Below are 18,405 nucleotides of genomic sequence, written 5' to 3' on the forward strand. Positions count from 1 at the left end.
TCCTTGTTTGCACACGTTTTTTCAGTTCTGCCCACAAATTTTCTATTGTATTGAGATCAGGGCTTTGTGATGGCCACTCCAATACCTTGACTTTGTTAACCTTAAGCCATTTTGCCACAACTTTGGAGGTATGCTTGGGGTCATTGTTCATTTGGAAGACCCATTTGTGACCAAGCTTTAACTTCCTGGCTGATGTCTTGAGATGTTGCTCAAAATATCCACATAATTTTCCTTCCTCATGATGCCATCTATTTTATGAAGTGCACCAGTCCCTCCTGCAGCAAAGCACCCCCACAACATGATGCTGCAATGCTTCACGGTTGGGATGGTGTTCTTCGGCTTGCAAGCCTCACCCTTTTTCTTCCAAACATAATGATGGACATTATGGCCGAACAGTTCAATTTTTCTTTCATTAGACCAGAGGACATTTCTCCAAAAAGTAAGATCTTTGTCCCCATGTGCACTTGCAAACTGTAGTCTGGCTTTTTTATGGTGGTTTTGGAGCAGAGGCTTCTTCCTTGCTGAGCAGCCTTTAAGGTTATATCGATATAGGACCCGTTTTACTGTGGATATAGATACTTGTCTACCTGTTTCCTCCAGCATCTTCACAAGGTCCTTTGCTGTGTTCTGGGATTGATTTGCACTTTTTGCACAAAATTACATTCATCTCTAGGAGATAGAATGCGTCTCCTTCCTGAGCGGTATGATGGCTGCGTGGTCTCATGGTGTTTATACTTGCGTACTATTGTTTGTACAGATGAACGTGGTACCTTCAGGTATTTGGAAATTGCTCCCAGAGATGGACCAGACTTGTGGAGGTCCACAATTTTTTTCTGAGGTCTTGGATGATTTCTTTTGATTTTACCATGATGCCAAGCAAAGAGGCACTGAATTTGAAGGTAGGCCTTAAAGTACATCCACAGATACACCTCCAATTCAGTACACCTCCTATCAGAAGCTGATTGTCTAATTGTCTAAAGGCTTGACATCATTTTCTGTAATTTTCCAAGCTGCTTAAAGGCACAGTTAACTTAGTGAATGTAAACTTCTGACCCACTTGAATTGTGATATAGTCAATTAAAAGTGAGACAATCTGTCTGTAAACAATTGTTGGAAAAATTACTCGTGTCATGCACAAAGTAGACTTGCCAAAACTATAGTTTGCTAATATTAAATCTGTCGAGTGGTTAAAAAATTAGTTTTAATGACTTCAACCTAAGTGTATGTAAACTTCTGACTTCAACTACACATCAGCCAAAAGAAACATCTTACATTTACATTTACAGCATTTAGTAAACGTTCAACTAAACAATCAACCTCAGCTAATCAGTGCTAAACTCATTTAAATGACCTCACACATTCATTACACTGATAGCCAAATGAAACAATCGGAGATGGCATTCCCCAAGCCAAAATATTCACATACACCAACTCATGAATCCATTCAGCTCATCGGTGCTTTAGTATGAGATGTTGTTTTTAGGGTCAGCCCCGTTCTGCACACTCAACGACAGAGAAACTCATGAAACACCTCATTATGCAGCCGATCTGTTTATTTCTCCAAAGAGAGTTTATATATTGCAAAGTAAATCAGGCAGTCATGCTTAATTTCCCTCTGACAGGGAAAGGGAACATCGAGAGAGAGAGGGAAGTGAACCAGAGAAAGGAATTATAAGCAAGCTCTCTGTACACAGGATGTAATGAAAATTCAGACTACAGAGGTGTGCGGTGTACGACTGTAGAATACATGAGTCATCATCTTCGTACAGACAATATTTGCACACATATACACACAGTCACATGGCAGTATTATAATTCATACACCCACACACATATCCACACTGTTCACACAGCTGTTTGCCCATGAGGGTCACACTCATTCTATATCTGTTTTTCCACTTAATTTTCCTGCTGTTTCTGTCCTTTTCTCTATTTACCCGTCTTTTCTGGTTTTATGTACTCTAGTCCTCTTATCTAACTCTCTTTCTCACTCTCTCTCTCTCCCCTTCACTCTTTCATTTCAATAATTCATTTATTGGCATGGCTGTTTTCTCTCTTCCTCTCTATATTTGAACTCTATATTTTCTCTCACCGATAAACAGAGGGTATTTTCAGAATGGAATACCTTTATTTCTTACGCCATACTGGACAGTACATACATACAATATATTGCATACTACTTTTTTATTTTCAAAACATGTGAAACAGTACGCAGTATGCAGCAATAACATTGTAACAGGTTCAGGACTGGCAAGCAGGAGATGGGAACCGGCTGGACAGTAAACATAATGTTAATAAGAAACTCCACATAAAACAAACATAAACAGACACACATGCGACGGCTCTCTCTCTCGAGTGGCATCTACGGCTGCCCCTTATCTCACTCTCCCACTGATCAGCTGATTCAGCACCGGCCATGCTCCATCACGGCCCGGCCACACCCTACTCCTTGTCACACTCCTCCCCCGCCTGATTCAGGCCAGGGTGCCACCGGTCTGACTAACTCCCCGCCCCCATCTCTGGGGGGGAGATGCTGCCTTTCCGGCCGTTCTGTCAGCCGGTGGTCCACCCTGCCTCCTGCGAACCTGGGTGAGAGACGAGGGGAGGCATAGGGAAAGGGAAAGGATGAGCGGAGACACAGAGAGAAAGAGAGAGGAGAACTTGCTCACCGGCTTCCGGACACGCTGTCGCCAGATCCTCAACTGCTCCTCCGCCCTCTGGCGGCAGCTCGCTCCTCCCCAGGCGGACGGCAGCAAGTCCTCCAGCCCCTGGGGGATGGAATCCCTCCTCCCCTTCTCGGCAGATGGCCATGGTTCCTCCGGCTCTCGGTGGCCGGCAGTGACCCCTCCGTCCCCAGGCAGACGGCAGCTGCTCCCCTGGTAGATGGCAGCGGCAAGGACTCCACGACAGCGAATTCCTCCTCCCTCCCGGGTTTTGTCACCACTGTAACAGTTAAAAGGTCGGGCAAGGAGGAGGCGGGAACCGGCTGAACAGTCAACATAAAGGTTTAATGATATAAATGAACTTAAAACAACATCAAACATAAACAAACAGACACACATGCAGCGCGGCCACATGTGTCTCTCTCTCTCGAACCGCCGTCTCCGGCTGCCCCTTATCTCGCTCTCCCACTGATCAGTTGATTCAGCTCTGTCCTTGCTCCATCATGGTCCGTCCATGCCCTCCTCCTCGTCACAAACATTTTAAACAGTAAATGTAAAGTTGTTGTCATATATTTGACCTTACTATGAGTATTCCATGCATCGAGAAAATGCATATACCCTGCATATAATGCAAATTGCATACTACTTTCTTTCCAAAATAATATGTAGTATGTCATTACGAATATATCCGTAATGATTGGTTGTACTTAAAGAAAACAGCATTCTGCACATCTGCTGTATGTTCAGTCTGTAGCGCAACATTAATGGGCAGCAGTGCCCACCCTTTTTTCTACTGTCTAGTTTCCGGAAGTATTTTTCCCATTCATTTTTTTCATAGGCATTTCATAAAGTACTTCTTAAAAGAGTTGTAAGCCATGATCCAAACCAATCAGTTCCGAGGTAAATCACTACATTACAAACTTTGATTTGAAGCAGAAAGAAATGTGTCTGAAAATCTGACAAAAAGATAAAGGCACAAGACAGTTTACTTAATGTATTTATTAAGGGAATGAACTACAATCCCATGAAGCATTATACATTTTAATCAAATTAAAAACTATCTACAATTTTTAAACTATTGATTTAAAGTCGATGATACAAGTATAGAATTAATATATTTATATGCAAATTTTTAAATATATACAAATATATACATAGTTTGAGAATGTAGGGAGACTGACTAGGTTGCATCATATGCTGCAGAACTCCTTTGCCACAGTTCTCTGATTGGTGGATCTTTTCTCTTCAGGATCATGGGTAATGTCGTTTTTCACCAGGAATTCCTCTAGTAAACCATCGATTAGCATAGTCTATCGATTAACAACCTCAGAGCTCACAGTATGTTTGTCTTCAAAGATTTATTAGATAGTAGTAATAATCTATTCATCTATGGAAAAAATAAACATGATTTTTACTTCCGGAACCAGACTTTTGTGCTCTCTTAGCACTGAGTTTTGTGAATAAGCTGTTTTCTATAACAAGCCTAATTTGCAGAATGACAAAGAATCAATGTAAGTACTACTCAGGGCACATTTAACACATTTAGCACTAAATTAAACTGGATTTAGGGTGTTTAGTGTATAGGATGCAGGATTTTGCATTGAAATTCCACATTTATATTTCTTGATGTCTCTTTTGATGACTGCTCTCATTCTCTTTCTGTCAAGTTGACTATAAGCTACACCGATGTCCTGTCGCCCAGCAAAAACAGACAAGCACAGTTACAGGAGCAGTACCACTTCCTGTGTAAGTGCGAGTGCTGCACCACTGAGGACAAGGTATGCTGTACATGAACACCCCTCCCCAGATCTATCCTATTTTCCTTAGCCTCTCTTCCCTGCTGAAACAGCTTAAACCAGCCTAAGATGGTTTGCTGGTCTTAGCTGGTCTCCTAGCCTGGTCCGGCTGGTCTGTCTGCTGGTTTAACAGGGGCTTTGGGCACTTGTCAGCTGGTTAAACAGTAAAACCAGCTTGAACCAGCAAACCAGCTTAGGCAGGTTTCAGATTTTTTTTTGTTTGTCTGTTTGTTTATATTTTTTCAGATTGGTTATCCTCTCATTAGCCTAATTTTTCAGTTTAATTTGATCTCTTTTACCCTATCATTCCATGCTATCACTCCTGGAAGAGGCTTCTCTCTGCCTCATTGCGTTCTGGTGGTATCACTATCTATCACACCTGGCCTTTCCTGTTCTCCTCCATGTTCTCTCTATTTTCTTTGCTGTCTTGGTCTCTATCCATCCTGTTTAACCATTTAAAGCATTTGGATATGTGTCAAGTCTGTCAGTCCAGTCTTAGACCATCACCCGTCTCTCCACACTGCCTCGGGGTGCCCGTCCTCAGCATGGCCTGTCATCTGTGATCATCACCCTGATGACAGAAGTATGTCAAGTCTAAAGCTTTGCATGGCTTGCAAGGGAGTAAAAGAGAGCAGATGAATGAGTGGCAAAGATGAAGAGAGGGAAGATGGGAATTTAAAGTTTTCGCTGTTAAAATTAGGGCTGAAAATTTATTAAAACAGTTAAATCAAATTAATTACATGATATGCCGATATTATTTGCATTACAAAGAAATGGCTTTTGAAATCAATATATAATTTTTGGTTTAATTCCACATCATCAAACATAAGCCTATTACTGGTCTACAGGACTGTGATTGGCCTAACTAATGGCATACGTTTGGGGCAGGTCTACCTGTTTCATCCACCAATGGCAGACGTGGGCAGTGTTTGGGAAACCTGTTTTTGTTATTTTTGCAATTTCGTTTGGTGGCGCCAGAGGTTCAAAAATTAAACATTTCAGTTCATTTGAAATGCATGTGCAGTTAACACATGGAAATGGAATTTGTGTCATGTGTGCTTGAACATGTCACAGGCATACACTGAATTCTTTCCAGGCTGATGTTGTGGTTATTTTGCACCTGCATACCAGCATACCACGCTAAATAACTGTGCGCTTAGCTCAAGAAATAGAGGCTTTATCCCGACTGTTAACACCTATACAGCTGCTCACGCTGACCTCTGCTTGAGTCATCTGTCAGATCTGAGCAGACAAGAATAAGCGTTCATTCTCAAGGCAGCTGAGATAGAGATTTGGGTTTTGTTTTTGTCTCCAGTTGTTTCTGGGCTTGAAATGAACAACAATTTTTAGCTCCATCCATCCATTTGTCCATTCATCATCCATCTGTCAATTCTGTCCATCCATCCGTCCATCCATTTGTCCATCCATTCATCCATCCGTCTATCCATCCATTTATCTATCCATTCATAGATCATCTATCCATCCATTTGTCCATCCATCCATCCATCCATCAATTCGTCTGTCCATCCATTCGTCCATCTATCCATCCATTTGTCCATTCATCCATTCATCCATCTGTCCTTCCGCCCATCCATCCATCAATCCATCCATCCATCCTTCCATCCATCCATTCACCTTTTCATCCATCCATTTGTCCATTCATCCATCTGTCCTTCCATCAATCCATTTGTCCATCCATCCATCCATTTGTCCGTCTGTCCATCCATCCATTTATCCTTCCATCCATTTTTCCATTCATCATCCATCCTTCCATCCATCTGTCCATCCATCCATTCGCCAGTCCATCCATCCATCTATCTATCCATTCATTCATCATCCATTCATTTACCTGTCCATCCATTAATTCATTCATCCCTCTGTCCTTCCGGCAATCCATTTGTCTGTCCATCCATCCATTTGTCCATTTGTCCATTCGTCCATCCATCCATCCAACCATTCACCTGTCCATCCATCATTCGTCCATTCATCCATTCACCTCTCCATCCATCCATTCATCCATCTGTCTGTCCTTCTGTCCATCCATCTATCCATCCTTCTATCCTTCTGTAAGTCTGTCCATCCATTCGTCCATCCATCTGTCCATCCATTCATCTATCCATCTACCCATCCATTTTTCCATTCATCCATCTGTCCATCCATCATCCATCCATCCATCCATTCATCCATCCATCTGTCCATCCATTCTTCCATACATACATCCATCTCTCCATCCGTCCATCCATCCATTCGCAAATCTGTCCATCCGTACATCCATCCATCCATCCATCCATCCAGTTCATATGTTTAACAGGTTTTGGCTTATCTTTATTAGTGGTAATTTAGTGATAGGTCACCTAAGAGGCTGAACACAATTGAATATTTTTTTAGCTTGTTTTTAGTATGATTTGGTGATTTTAGGGAAACTGATATGTATGTTAAGCCTCCAAAAAAAGAAGGGTGCTCATCTATTTGTTCATCCATCTGACCTTCCCTCTATCCATCCATCTGTCTGTCCATCCATTTGTCCATTCATTCGTCCGTCCATCCATCCATCCATCCATCCATCCATTCGTCCGTCCATCCATCCATCCATCCATCCATCCATTTGTCCATTCATCCATCCATCTGTCAATTCTGTCCATCCATCCATCCATCTGTCCATCCATTTGTCCATCCATTCATCCATCGGTCCATCTGTCTGTCCATCCATTTGTCTATCCATCCATATATCCATCCATCATCCATCCATCCATCCATCCATCAATCCGTCTGTCCATCCATTCATCCATCTAGTTTCAAGTTTTATTGGTCACATACATAACCATACACAGTACGACATGTAGTGAAATTCTTGGTACAACTTTTCTCCCCACAGTTTATTATAAAATTATACATATATAGATAAGGAGTAGAAATAGAAGTAAAAAAAACACAATTAAAAAACACAATAAAATACACAATAAAATAGGAGAAAGAAGAAATATACTGTATGTACAAAGTATGCATATGAATATGAAATAGTGCATAATGACAGATGTAGAGATGGTAGCAGCAACAGTTGACTGGCAATATGTATATGTGCAAGGTAAAGTGCAATTGTGCAGTATGCTGACCTGCAACAGGCTACCGTTATAGAGGTGATGTTGTAGATGTATAATAATGATATATAATAATATGATAATGTAGAGTGTATATTGCTTCAAGTGTGAGGTGTTGAATAGTGAACCTTGTCCTGGTGTTGTCCTTGGTTCAGGACACGGATGGCCTGGGGAAAGAAGCTCCTTCTCATTCTCTCTGTTTTGGCCATTAGGGAGCGGAAGCGTTTCCCTGACCGCAACAAAGAGAAGAGTCCATTATTAGGATGGCTGAGGTCTTTCATGATCTTCCTGGCTTTGGTCCAGCATCGTTTATTGTAGATGGACTGCAGGTCAAGGAGTTTGATGTGGGTGATGCACTCAGCTGATCGCACCACTCTTTGTAGAGCCAGTCTGTCTTGTTTTGTACAGTTTTCAAACCAGGCTGTGATGTTTCCTGTCAGGATGCTCTCAATGGTGCAGGTGTAAAAGTTTTTTAGCACCATAGAGGGCAGTTTAAAGTCCTTTAAACGCCTGAGGTGGTAAAGACGCTGACAGGGCTTCTTCACCATGGTGTTAATGTGGCAGGTCCATGACAGATCGTGTGAGATGTGTATGCCAAGATAACGGAAACTGTCCACTCTCTCCACTGTGGCCCCGTTGATCATAATGGAGTGGTAGTTCCTCGCCTGCTTTGTGCTGAAGTTCACTATCAGCTCCTTTGTCTTGCTGATATTCAAAAGGATGTTGTTCTCCTGGCACCAGTCCTCCAGGCTTTTGATCTCCTGCATATAGGCCCTCTCGTCGTTATCAGAGATCAGGCCCACCACAACAGTGCCGTCAGCAAACTTGACAATGATGGTGGAGTTAGAAGTGGCCACACATAAGTGTACAATGAGCACTGCAGGGGGCTTAGAACACAACCATGGGGGGCTCCAGTGCTGAGGGGGGGGGTCCAGACATGTCTGCCCACCCTTACTGCTTGTGGCCTGTCAGTCAGGAAGTTGGAGATCCACTGACGCAGAGATGGGCTAAATCCTAGGTCCTCCAACTTGGTTGGAGTATTAAAAGCTGAACTGTAATCAACAAAGAGCATTTTAATATAATTTCCCTTCCTCTTGTCCAGATGATCTAGGACTGTGTGGAGGAGATGTGTGATGGCATCGTCCGTTGAGGGATTTGGACAGTAAGCGAACTGTAAGGGATCCAGGGTGTCAGGTAGTGAGGAGGTGATGAAGTCTCTGACCAGTCTTTCAAAGCACTTCATCACAATTGAAGTCAGTGCTACAGGTCAATAGTCATTAAGGCAGGAAGGTTGGGGTTTCTTCAGGACAGGAACAATGACGGACTGTTTAAAGCAGGATGGAATTACTGACTGTTCCAGGGAGAGGTTGAATATCTATGTGAACACTGGTGCTAGCTGGTCAGCGCAGGCCCTGAGGACCCAACCTGAAATTCCATCTGGTCCTGCTGCCTTCCTGATGTTCACTCTCCGGAAAGCCTTTCTCACGTCGCACTCTATTATGGTGAACGCGTTTCCATCGTTAATGCTCTCCGCATACAATCAGTCGTTATCAGTATTGGCACTGTCAGCACTGTTAGCGCAGTAAACTGCAGCCTCGAAGTGAGCATAAAAATTGTTAGGCTCATCTGCGAGAGAAGCATCAGCGTTCGCATCTATGCATCCATTTGTCCATTCATCCATTCATCCATCTGTCCTTCTGCCCGTCCATCCATCAATCCATTCATCCATCCATTCATCCACCCACCCATCCATCCATTCACCCATCCGTCCATCCATCCATTCACCTGTCCGTCCATCCATCCATTCACTCGTCCATCCATCCATCCATTCGTCCATTCATCCATCCATCCATCCATCCACCCTTCCGTCCATCCATCCATCCTTCTATCCATCCATCCATTCACCTGTCCATCCATCCATTTGTCCATTCATCCATCCATTCGTCCATCCATCCATCCTTTTGTCCGTCTGTCCATCCATCCATTTATCCTTCCATCCATTTTTCCATTCATCATCCAACCATCCATTCATCCATCCATACATCCATTCATCCACCTGTCCATCCATTAGTTCATTCATCCATCCGTCCTTCCTGCAATCCATTTGTCTGTCCATCCGTCCATTTGTGCATATGTCCGTCTTTCCATCCATCCATCCAACCATTCAGCTGTCCATCCATCCATTCATCCATCTGTCCATCCTTCTGTCCATCCATCTATCGTCCTTCCATCCTTCTGTTAGTCTGTCCATCCATTCGTCCATCTTCCATCCATCCATCCATGCATTCATCCATCTGTCCATCCATCCATTCATCCATCCATTCGTCTATTCATCCATTCTTCCATACATACATATATCTGTCCATCTGTTCATCCATCCATTCGCAAATCCGTCCAACCGCACATCCATCTATCCATCCATCCAGTTCATATGTTTAACAGGTTTTGGCTTATCTTTATTAGTGGAAATTTAGTGATAGGTCACCTAAGAGGCTGTTCAGACCAAAATTTGTTTTAGCACTATAAAAAGCTAGATGCAGCACAACAAATAGAACAGAATGCAGATGTCTCGAGAGTCGTTTTTAAGAGTTGAAATTATTTTTTACTTGACACGGCATGTAAAAAACGTAGCGCGCTTGTGTGAGATGCAGAAAACAGCAAGACATATATATATATATATATATATATATATATATATATATATATATATATATATATATATATATATATGTATATATATAAATATATATGTGTGTGTGTGTGTGTGTGTGTGTGTGTATGTATGTATGTATTTGGCATGTTAGCACACAATTAAAAAACAGTGCAAACTGATAAAAAACATGTTAGGTATGAACAGCCCCTAACTTGCCCTGCACAGTTTGTGCTACGGCCGTAAATGATACCTCTAATTATGTGCCGATTTTGTCTTGGCGTACGATAAAACGGAAGAAAAAATCCCATAATCTTAGACTTACAGTATATTGACAGACTGCTCAGACTTACCAGTATAACATTGAAATATAGAAAATTATGGAAATATTGTCATGCATACTCCATCATTGTGACTCCAAGGTTTGCATAGGCATGCACCAATTCCATTTTTAAATGTAGTGGTGAAGATGTAAAATTCTAGTTTGGATTTTACCATTGCCATTTGTAAAACTACCTGATCTGTTTTTATTGTTCAGCACATTTCTCATCATCACACTCCTTCAAAGCCTCTCATTGTGCATCAGGGCATGAGGTAATTACAGGTGAGGTTTTTAAAGTAGTACACTGATGATGTTCTGATGAGAGGGGCTTGTTGATTCACCACCAGCTTTGCGGTAATCTGACAACCTGAGTGACTGCACTAGGACACAAACATAATCATACTGACACACTTGAACAATAGAGCAACTGTATATGGTAAGTTAAAGGGACGAGTCTGGCTGGTTATCACCTTCTCAGAATAAGTGGTGTCTGGAGATGTGATTTATCCTGACAGTGTTTGTAGGGGTCACAGATGTTCTTTCTTTTACAAAGGGGCTGTCTGGCCATGCCTGACTCTGCTTTGTGGTTTGCACAGTGATTTCGTTAAAACAAAGTGCTTTTTTCCACATCACCTTATTACCAATCTGTTTCTCAAATAGTGTGTTAACCATACGGTCCATTCACACCGAATGAGTTTTTTAGTTTGTCTGTTCTACTCTTTTAATTTTAAAAAGCATTTTTTTTTTTTTTTTTTCATGTCAGCATGCACTAGACAGATGTATCTGACTACTCTTAGAATAAGCTGCAAAGTGGAAATATTTTTTTTGCTGATAGTCAACAGTCTGGCTACAACAAAATATTGTACTGTTTCTTACTTACAGTAGTAGACCTTTTTTTTTTTTAATCATTAGACTTCCTCCCATGCTCTTTTCACAGGCATCTTTGAATCCAATGCACTCTAATCAGTACTGTAATGAATTATATGATTATTGAATTTACACAATAATAAACAAAGTCTGAACCACAGCCTGCAGGCTACAGTTTGATGCATGGCTTTTTCCCTGTAATTATACTGTTCATTTTATGAAGAGGAATGGCTTCATTGAAAAGGAGAACTAAATAGAGAAGTGTTTGCATCCTGGACAGTCCCTTTTGTGCAAGCAGCAATTAGAAGTGTAATTTCAAGCTTCAAGGCTGTTTCATTGCTACAGTGATTCGCCCAGAATGTAAAATGGAATCTGACGTAATGTGCAGTCTGTGTCTAGTACAGAGCAGGTATAAAGTTTGTGTGTTTAGTCTGCCTTGATGTCAAGCCTTGACGCCATAAGCTGTAGTCTTATATTTGAGTGGAAAGGATTTGGTGTGATTGGCAGTATGACGCTGATTTGGTGATGTTTTGGCATGTTTACCATGTTCAGAAATTATGTAATGTCCTGTAATCAGTTTTAATACTGTTTCCTGCATTGGCCAGATTCACAGGCTCAGGAATAGTTAACCCAAAAAATATTCTGTGATTGTTCACTCACCCTCATGTCATTCCAAACCCATATGATGTTATTTTTTCAGTGGAACACAAAAGTTAAAAAATTTGTGGAATATTTATGCAATTCTTTACATACCACAACATTTTAAAGTGACTACGTGTCACAATAAAAAAAAAGACAAACACATAAAGCACCACCAATTATTCCATGCAACTCATGCACTACATTCCAAGTTTTCCACTCAACTAACTCTCACGTCTTGCCTGCATTCACGTCTAAAATTAAAACTGCCATATCAACATCATTGATGCCAAAACATCATTGGTTCTCACATGTGTAACAACCAAACTTAAGTGCGCTGTTTTTTAGTTGCGAAGAGCTTTGGCAGAGGGGAAGATTATCAGTGAATAATGACTAAAATTTTGTATGTCTTATAGCTTCAGAAGACTTGGAATATAATGCACAAGTCATGCAGACTATTTTAATTGTGTGGGTTTTTTTTTTTTTAGTATTTTTGGTCCTTTTTGGAGCTTGACAGATGTGTTCCATGGAAATAATAGGTGTTAATGGCAGCATACAGGATTTAAATGACATCAGGATCAGTAAATAATGACAGAAGTTTCATTTTTGGATGAATTATCCCTTTAAAGCAGCGGATTTCAGCCAGGTGAAAACTTCAGGAAGTGAGTGCCATTCATTGGCAGATGGCCTGCGGGTTTTTGGCCTCTCATGACATACACATATATTTCTCCCAGTTTTTGGACAGCTTGCACTCCTCATGATGAATCATTTATAAAGCTTGAATGCTTTGTATGCACTCAGTATTCTTGAACAACAACACTTACCTAACAAGATTTGCGCAGCTTGGTGTGTTTACATTTTCTGATTTTTTTTCTCTGACTTAATTTGATCAGTAAAGTACTGAATTTGGTACTTTATATGAATTCAACTCAGGGATAAACAAAAAAAGCTGAAATGGTTACAGTTTGGGTCCATGAAATGCTTCCTACTGGGAAGTTTAATGCTGTTTTGTCAAATCAGATAAGCTGAGTTTATGTGGAATACAAATTTGTTTTTCAATGTGCCCTATTCATACATATATTCATGGTGACCTCTTTCTTCTGCAGAACTTGGATCGATAATTAAGTCCATTTTTTAGTATCAAATGTACTCACACTTTCCGGTAAATTCTCTCGCCTCAGAACATTCTTCTAATGTGGTGTGAAAAAGCATTATAAATACATTGTAAGAGTGAAATATAAGGGTAAAACCTTGTTAATATGCTAGTAATTAAAGTAAGTCATCCAGGTTTTGTCCAGCAGTGTCAAGTGGAACTCTGTCTACCTCCATTAAAGAACCGGACAAAAAAACAAACCATGGTATTAGCATAAAATATATATATATATATATATATATATATATATATATATATATATATATATATATATATATATATATATAAAGAAAACAGATGTTTTTACAGATGTTTGCAGATGTGACATTTTAAGCTTTTAGCAGGCCCGGCTCCACATGGGGGCCTGGGTGGGCCTGTCCCACCCAGTCATGAGCTTGGCCCACCATGGCAACCACACCCCCACCCCTCCAACTGTTTGGCCCAACCGGAGGGTCCTACGACCCACCTTATATCTTAGTATTAGAGCCAGACCTGGCTTTTTTTTAGGTATAAATCAGGCAACAACAAAAAATATAAACAGTGTATACCATGGTAATACAGTGCATTTTGGACCGCCATAATGGGAATACTACAGTATCCTTTGAAGTACCTTAAAGTACCAAAGAGTAACTTACAGTACCATGAATACCATTATATATGAATGTGGTAATCAAACAGTAGCATGGTATTACCATCTGATACTCTCACTGTACCATGGTACATTACTTTTTCTAATAGAAATCAAGATTTGTTTTTAAAATCAGTTAGAATGACATGATGAAAAACATCTATTTAGGTCAAAGCAGTTCTGCGAAAGAGCTTACAGTGAATTATGTTCATATGTATGTATTTTTGTGTTTCTGTGACAGCTGAAGGGCAGGTTGCCCCCTAAAGAGCCATTTTAAAGGAGAAATATTTGGTGTTGAGTGTATGAATTGCATTCCAGCAATAAACAAGAAGGAAATAAAGAACTTATTTTGAATTCCTTGAGCAGAAAAATGCAAGCCTTTCTTTAAAAGCAAAGTAATTAGAAACATGATGACTTTTTCAATGAAGTAATTAGTAAAGTAATCTGAGTACAGTTTCATAGAAGTAATTTACAGTGGATTATTTTTAAGTGACTAACCCAACTCTGCCAAAAAATAAACATAAACCACTTAATTCACTTGATCTGTTGACAATAAGAGCATTGTTGTTTTTGAGATTTTTTTTCTGCTATTCACAGGAATTCCTTTAAATCATTTATATAATTGATATTGTTTTGTGAGCAGGACTGTGACATGCTGGCTGGAGAGAAGACAGCGTGGACTTTCTTAAGAGACACCATCCCTCACGTGGAGCATCTTCAGTCAGAGCAGAGTATCCTTTACCAGGTCTTAAGTGCCTGACACTGAGGTCCAGGCTGCAGTTCATGTGATTCTTGTCTTAGAATATTAAGCAGTGTGTTTAGAAATGAATCAGCCTGTGGCGTTTTTGCTCTTGTATCAATTCCTAGACTCTGTTGATGCAACTATGCCGGATACTGTTGTCTTATCATTCTAAGAGATAAAAGCCAAAGGTGTGAGGGGCAAAACTGTCAGATCTGTCTAGCTCACTTGCTTTTACCCCTTGGCCACATGTTTGATGTATAAAAGAAAATGCAGGTTTTTCTTGCTGAAAAGACCAGAGTAGATTGTTTTTGGATGCTAGTGTGCTGGAGTCCCTACTAGGCTTCTAAACTAGCAAGACTTTCTTTGTCAGCCAGCTTTACCAGAAAGACCATGCTGGTCCAACAGTTTGCTGGTCTACCAACTAAACCCACACCACACTAACTGTAAACAGCATAAATTAACCTGGGGAAAAAACATCTTAAACCAGCTTAAACTTGTTTGCTGGTCTTAGCTGGTCTCCCAGCCTGGTACTGCTGGTCAATTTGCACTTTTCAGCTTGTCAGTGTTTGAGACCAGCTGGCCAACCAGCTAAACCAGCTGAACACAAGCTTGGCCAGGCAGGGAGACCAGTTAGACCAGCTGAAGACCAGCTTGTCCTGGCTGGAAAGTTAAAACTAGCTAAGTCATCTTATGCTGGTTTAAGCCATTTTTTTCCCTGCTAGGGCCTTGAACAACATGGAAATGAGATTAAGCGACTTTTTCAGCAGGGTTATCTTAATACTTTTCTTTTTCTTTCGTATTGTGTCCTTTACTGTTTTGAACTAAAGACTGGGAGGAGTTACTGCGAGAGAGCCAGGCTCTTTTGGACAGATATACTGATGTTGTTCCAGACAGGAACATCTATTTGCTCAGGTTGCTGGATCTGGCCATGGATGCTTGCATCAGCCTGGATTACTATGAGAAAGCATTGGAATATGGCAATAGGGCTCTGGAACCTTACAAGTAAGTGTTTGTGAGTGTGTACGTCTTAAAAGTTCTATTTTCTCTCTGCATCTACACTGGCAAATTTTCTGTGAAAGAGTTCTCAGTGGAATACACCTCCATCTCACACTCTTATCTTTAAAAGTCCCATTATAACTTTGAATCACACAGACTCGCTCACATCTAGACCAAAAATAGACATGTGCAGCTTTTGTTTAAGCCAGTAGGCAGTATAAAGCAAGTATACAGCCCCTCAGAGACTATTTTTATCACTGTATTTAAATTGCAGTTTGTCATTACAATTAATGTAGCACTGATGACACTGTATTAAGAATGTTTTTTGTCTATTCAACACCATTTTTTTTTTTTTTTTTGCCATCATATTAATATTGTAGTCACATACCACATTTGAATCTGATGGGATGCACCCTTGCTCAATTAGATCATTATGAATTATGGGGTTTATGCACTTCAAATTATTAACTCAGGGTCATTTTAATATTGGGTTAACATAATCCTGGGTAAACGTCATGCATATTTCACACTGTTCACACTTTACCTTAAGTAAATAATACATTCTGGGAAGTCAGTTTTGAGACTTCACTCAGAACATTTGCAAACTCTGGGTTAAAGCTCTTATTTACATATTAATGAGATTGGATAAGCACAGCATGAGCTGGACAGACAACCCGTTTTTAATAATAAATAATAACTGCTTGTAAATCTTTGGAAATGTTGTCACATAAATCTGATCTGGTTGCCTTAAATCTTCTGAAACATACTAAAAACACTGCCTCTTCATCACTCCAGCTAGCGCATTTGCTAGTTTGCCTATGGACCAAGATTTCATAACCCAGGGTTTTAAGCCCCTTTCAAAAGTACAAGTGAGAAATTATGCATAACCCAGGGTTAAAAGTGGCCTTAACACAGGTTCAAAAAGCCCTTTAGATTATGAAGATGATTGTATTCGGCTACTATTTACATTTACAATGATTGTGCAATGAGTTCTATACCTTACTAACATACAATATGGTGCCTCCAGCAATACCATGGGGCTCTTCTGTAACCTTCATCAAAAAACGTCTTCAGCTCTCTTGTGTTTTAATGGAACAAATAGATACATTTAAGAAAGGGCAGACCCCAGGAGATTTCTACTGCTGGAAGATATTCATCACCAACTTGCACTGAATCAATCTGCATGACACCTATCTCAGCATTGTGCACAGTAGCCACTATAGGAGATCCTATGGGGCGTGGAGAACCAATGGTCACTGGTCCTTTCATTTAAGCATTCTCATCTGGTTTTGTGCACTCAAGTAACACAGAAGATTTTCTGTAGGCGTGTCTCCACTTGCTCTTGGTTTGGGACTCTTCTATTGTGGAGTTCCATTTGTGGTTGTTGGAAAAAGACTTTTCGAAAGGTCTCTTTCCCATAGTGCTGAGAATAATACATACCTCCGGGCTAAACACAAAGAGATTATTGACTTCAAGCTCCCACAGATATCCATTTGTAGTAACGGTGGCGCTCCAGTGATTTCCACCAAATCCAAAAGTAGACTGTAAAGAAATAGTCACATTCAAGCTTTAGGTGCATTGGGTGTTTGAGTAAGTGAAATTGCCTGACAGATCTACCACTGTCAAATTGTGGAAATATGAATGCATTGTTATTTTTCTACAGTGCTGGACCTTGTCCAATGCCAGCTCATGCAAAGCTTGAATAAGCTTTTAAATTACCTGCTGCGCTCCTATTTTATGGCTTAATAGTGTGTCTGATTAATGTTTATGGTGTTGAAGGAGGGTTGGAAATACAGGGAAAAGGAAAAATTGTGATGGATGTTTTGCCAAGATAAATGCACATCATAAAGAAAGATAAATACTGCACACCAATGCATTTCAACTCTTTGGTATTTTTTGTTGAATATCGTTCAGACTACCCATGTGTACGTGTGTATGTATGTATGTGTGTGTATGTACGTATGTGTATAATTAGTTTTTATTTTTTATTTTTTATCATTATCTGTCTTGCTGCTGTTTGTGTATTGTTTTTGTATTGTTGTACACTGGAAGCTCCTGTCACCAAGACAAAATCTTTGTATGTGTAAGCATACTTGGCAATAAAGCTCATTCTGATTCTGACACTGATAATTTTTTATTTTAAAATTATTGCTTTGCTTGCCTTCTCCAAGGATATATTTGCATTAAAATGTTCAGTTTTTTTAGAGTAGAGTTTTAGACACATTTTTACAGGTATACATTTTTGATACAAGTTATGTATACATACCATAAAATCAGTGAGCATACTGTAGTTCTTGGATGTTGTCTGCCTTTTTGTCTACGACAGACAAACACTTTTGGACATTGGTTCTGCAATAGCACACCAAAAATTCCTCAATGCCGATCCGCTGTTTACAAACACGCCAGTGGAGCCCTTTGTCTGGGCAGCCCGGCCGCGGAAACGCAGAAGGAAAAGGGCCGGCGTTCTCATCAGAGTAAGACGTCGCGCAAATCGACCCCCGCTACCCAGTATTCTACTGGCAAATGTTCAGTCTCTGGACAACAAGTTCTGCGAGCTGAGAGCGTGGATCTCTTTCCAACGAGAGACGAGGGACTGCTGCATTATCTGCCTAACAGAAACTTGGATGTCTGCTGAGATTCCAGATTCCACATCGAACCCGCGGGGTTCTCCGTCCACCGAGCAGACAGTCATTATCACTGCTGTGTACATCCTGCCACAAGCCAACACAGACCGGGCACTCAAGGAAATGTACGGGATTATAAGCAAGCAGGAAACCGCGCACCCTGGCGTTCATTGTGACCGGGGACTTTAACAAAGCCAATTTTAAATCAATTGCACCAAAATACCACC

At 40.5% G+C, this 18,405-nt stretch overlaps 1 protein-coding gene across 1 annotated transcript in view; it reads left to right on the forward strand.

Moving 5' to 3' along the window:
• The window catches only part of LOC127455620 (histone-lysine N-methyltransferase SMYD3-like), a 230,195-nt gene that overhangs the window by 182,254 nt on the left and 29,536 nt on the right, over nt 1-18,405 (forward strand). The window contains exons 8-10 of the mRNA XM_051723670.1: nt 4,331-4,441; nt 14,460-14,547; nt 15,386-15,560. Coding sequence (XP_051579630.1) covers nt 4,331-4,441; nt 14,460-14,547; nt 15,386-15,560 — 374 coding nt within the window. The remainder of the gene's footprint in view (nt 1-4,330; nt 4,442-14,459; nt 14,548-15,385; nt 15,561-18,405) is intronic.

Source organism: Myxocyprinus asiaticus, chromosome 17 (assembly GCF_019703515.2).
Source record: "Myxocyprinus asiaticus isolate MX2 ecotype Aquarium Trade chromosome 17, UBuf_Myxa_2, whole genome shotgun sequence".
Classification (NCBI taxonomy): domain Eukaryota; kingdom Metazoa; phylum Chordata; class Actinopteri; order Cypriniformes; family Catostomidae; genus Myxocyprinus; species Myxocyprinus asiaticus.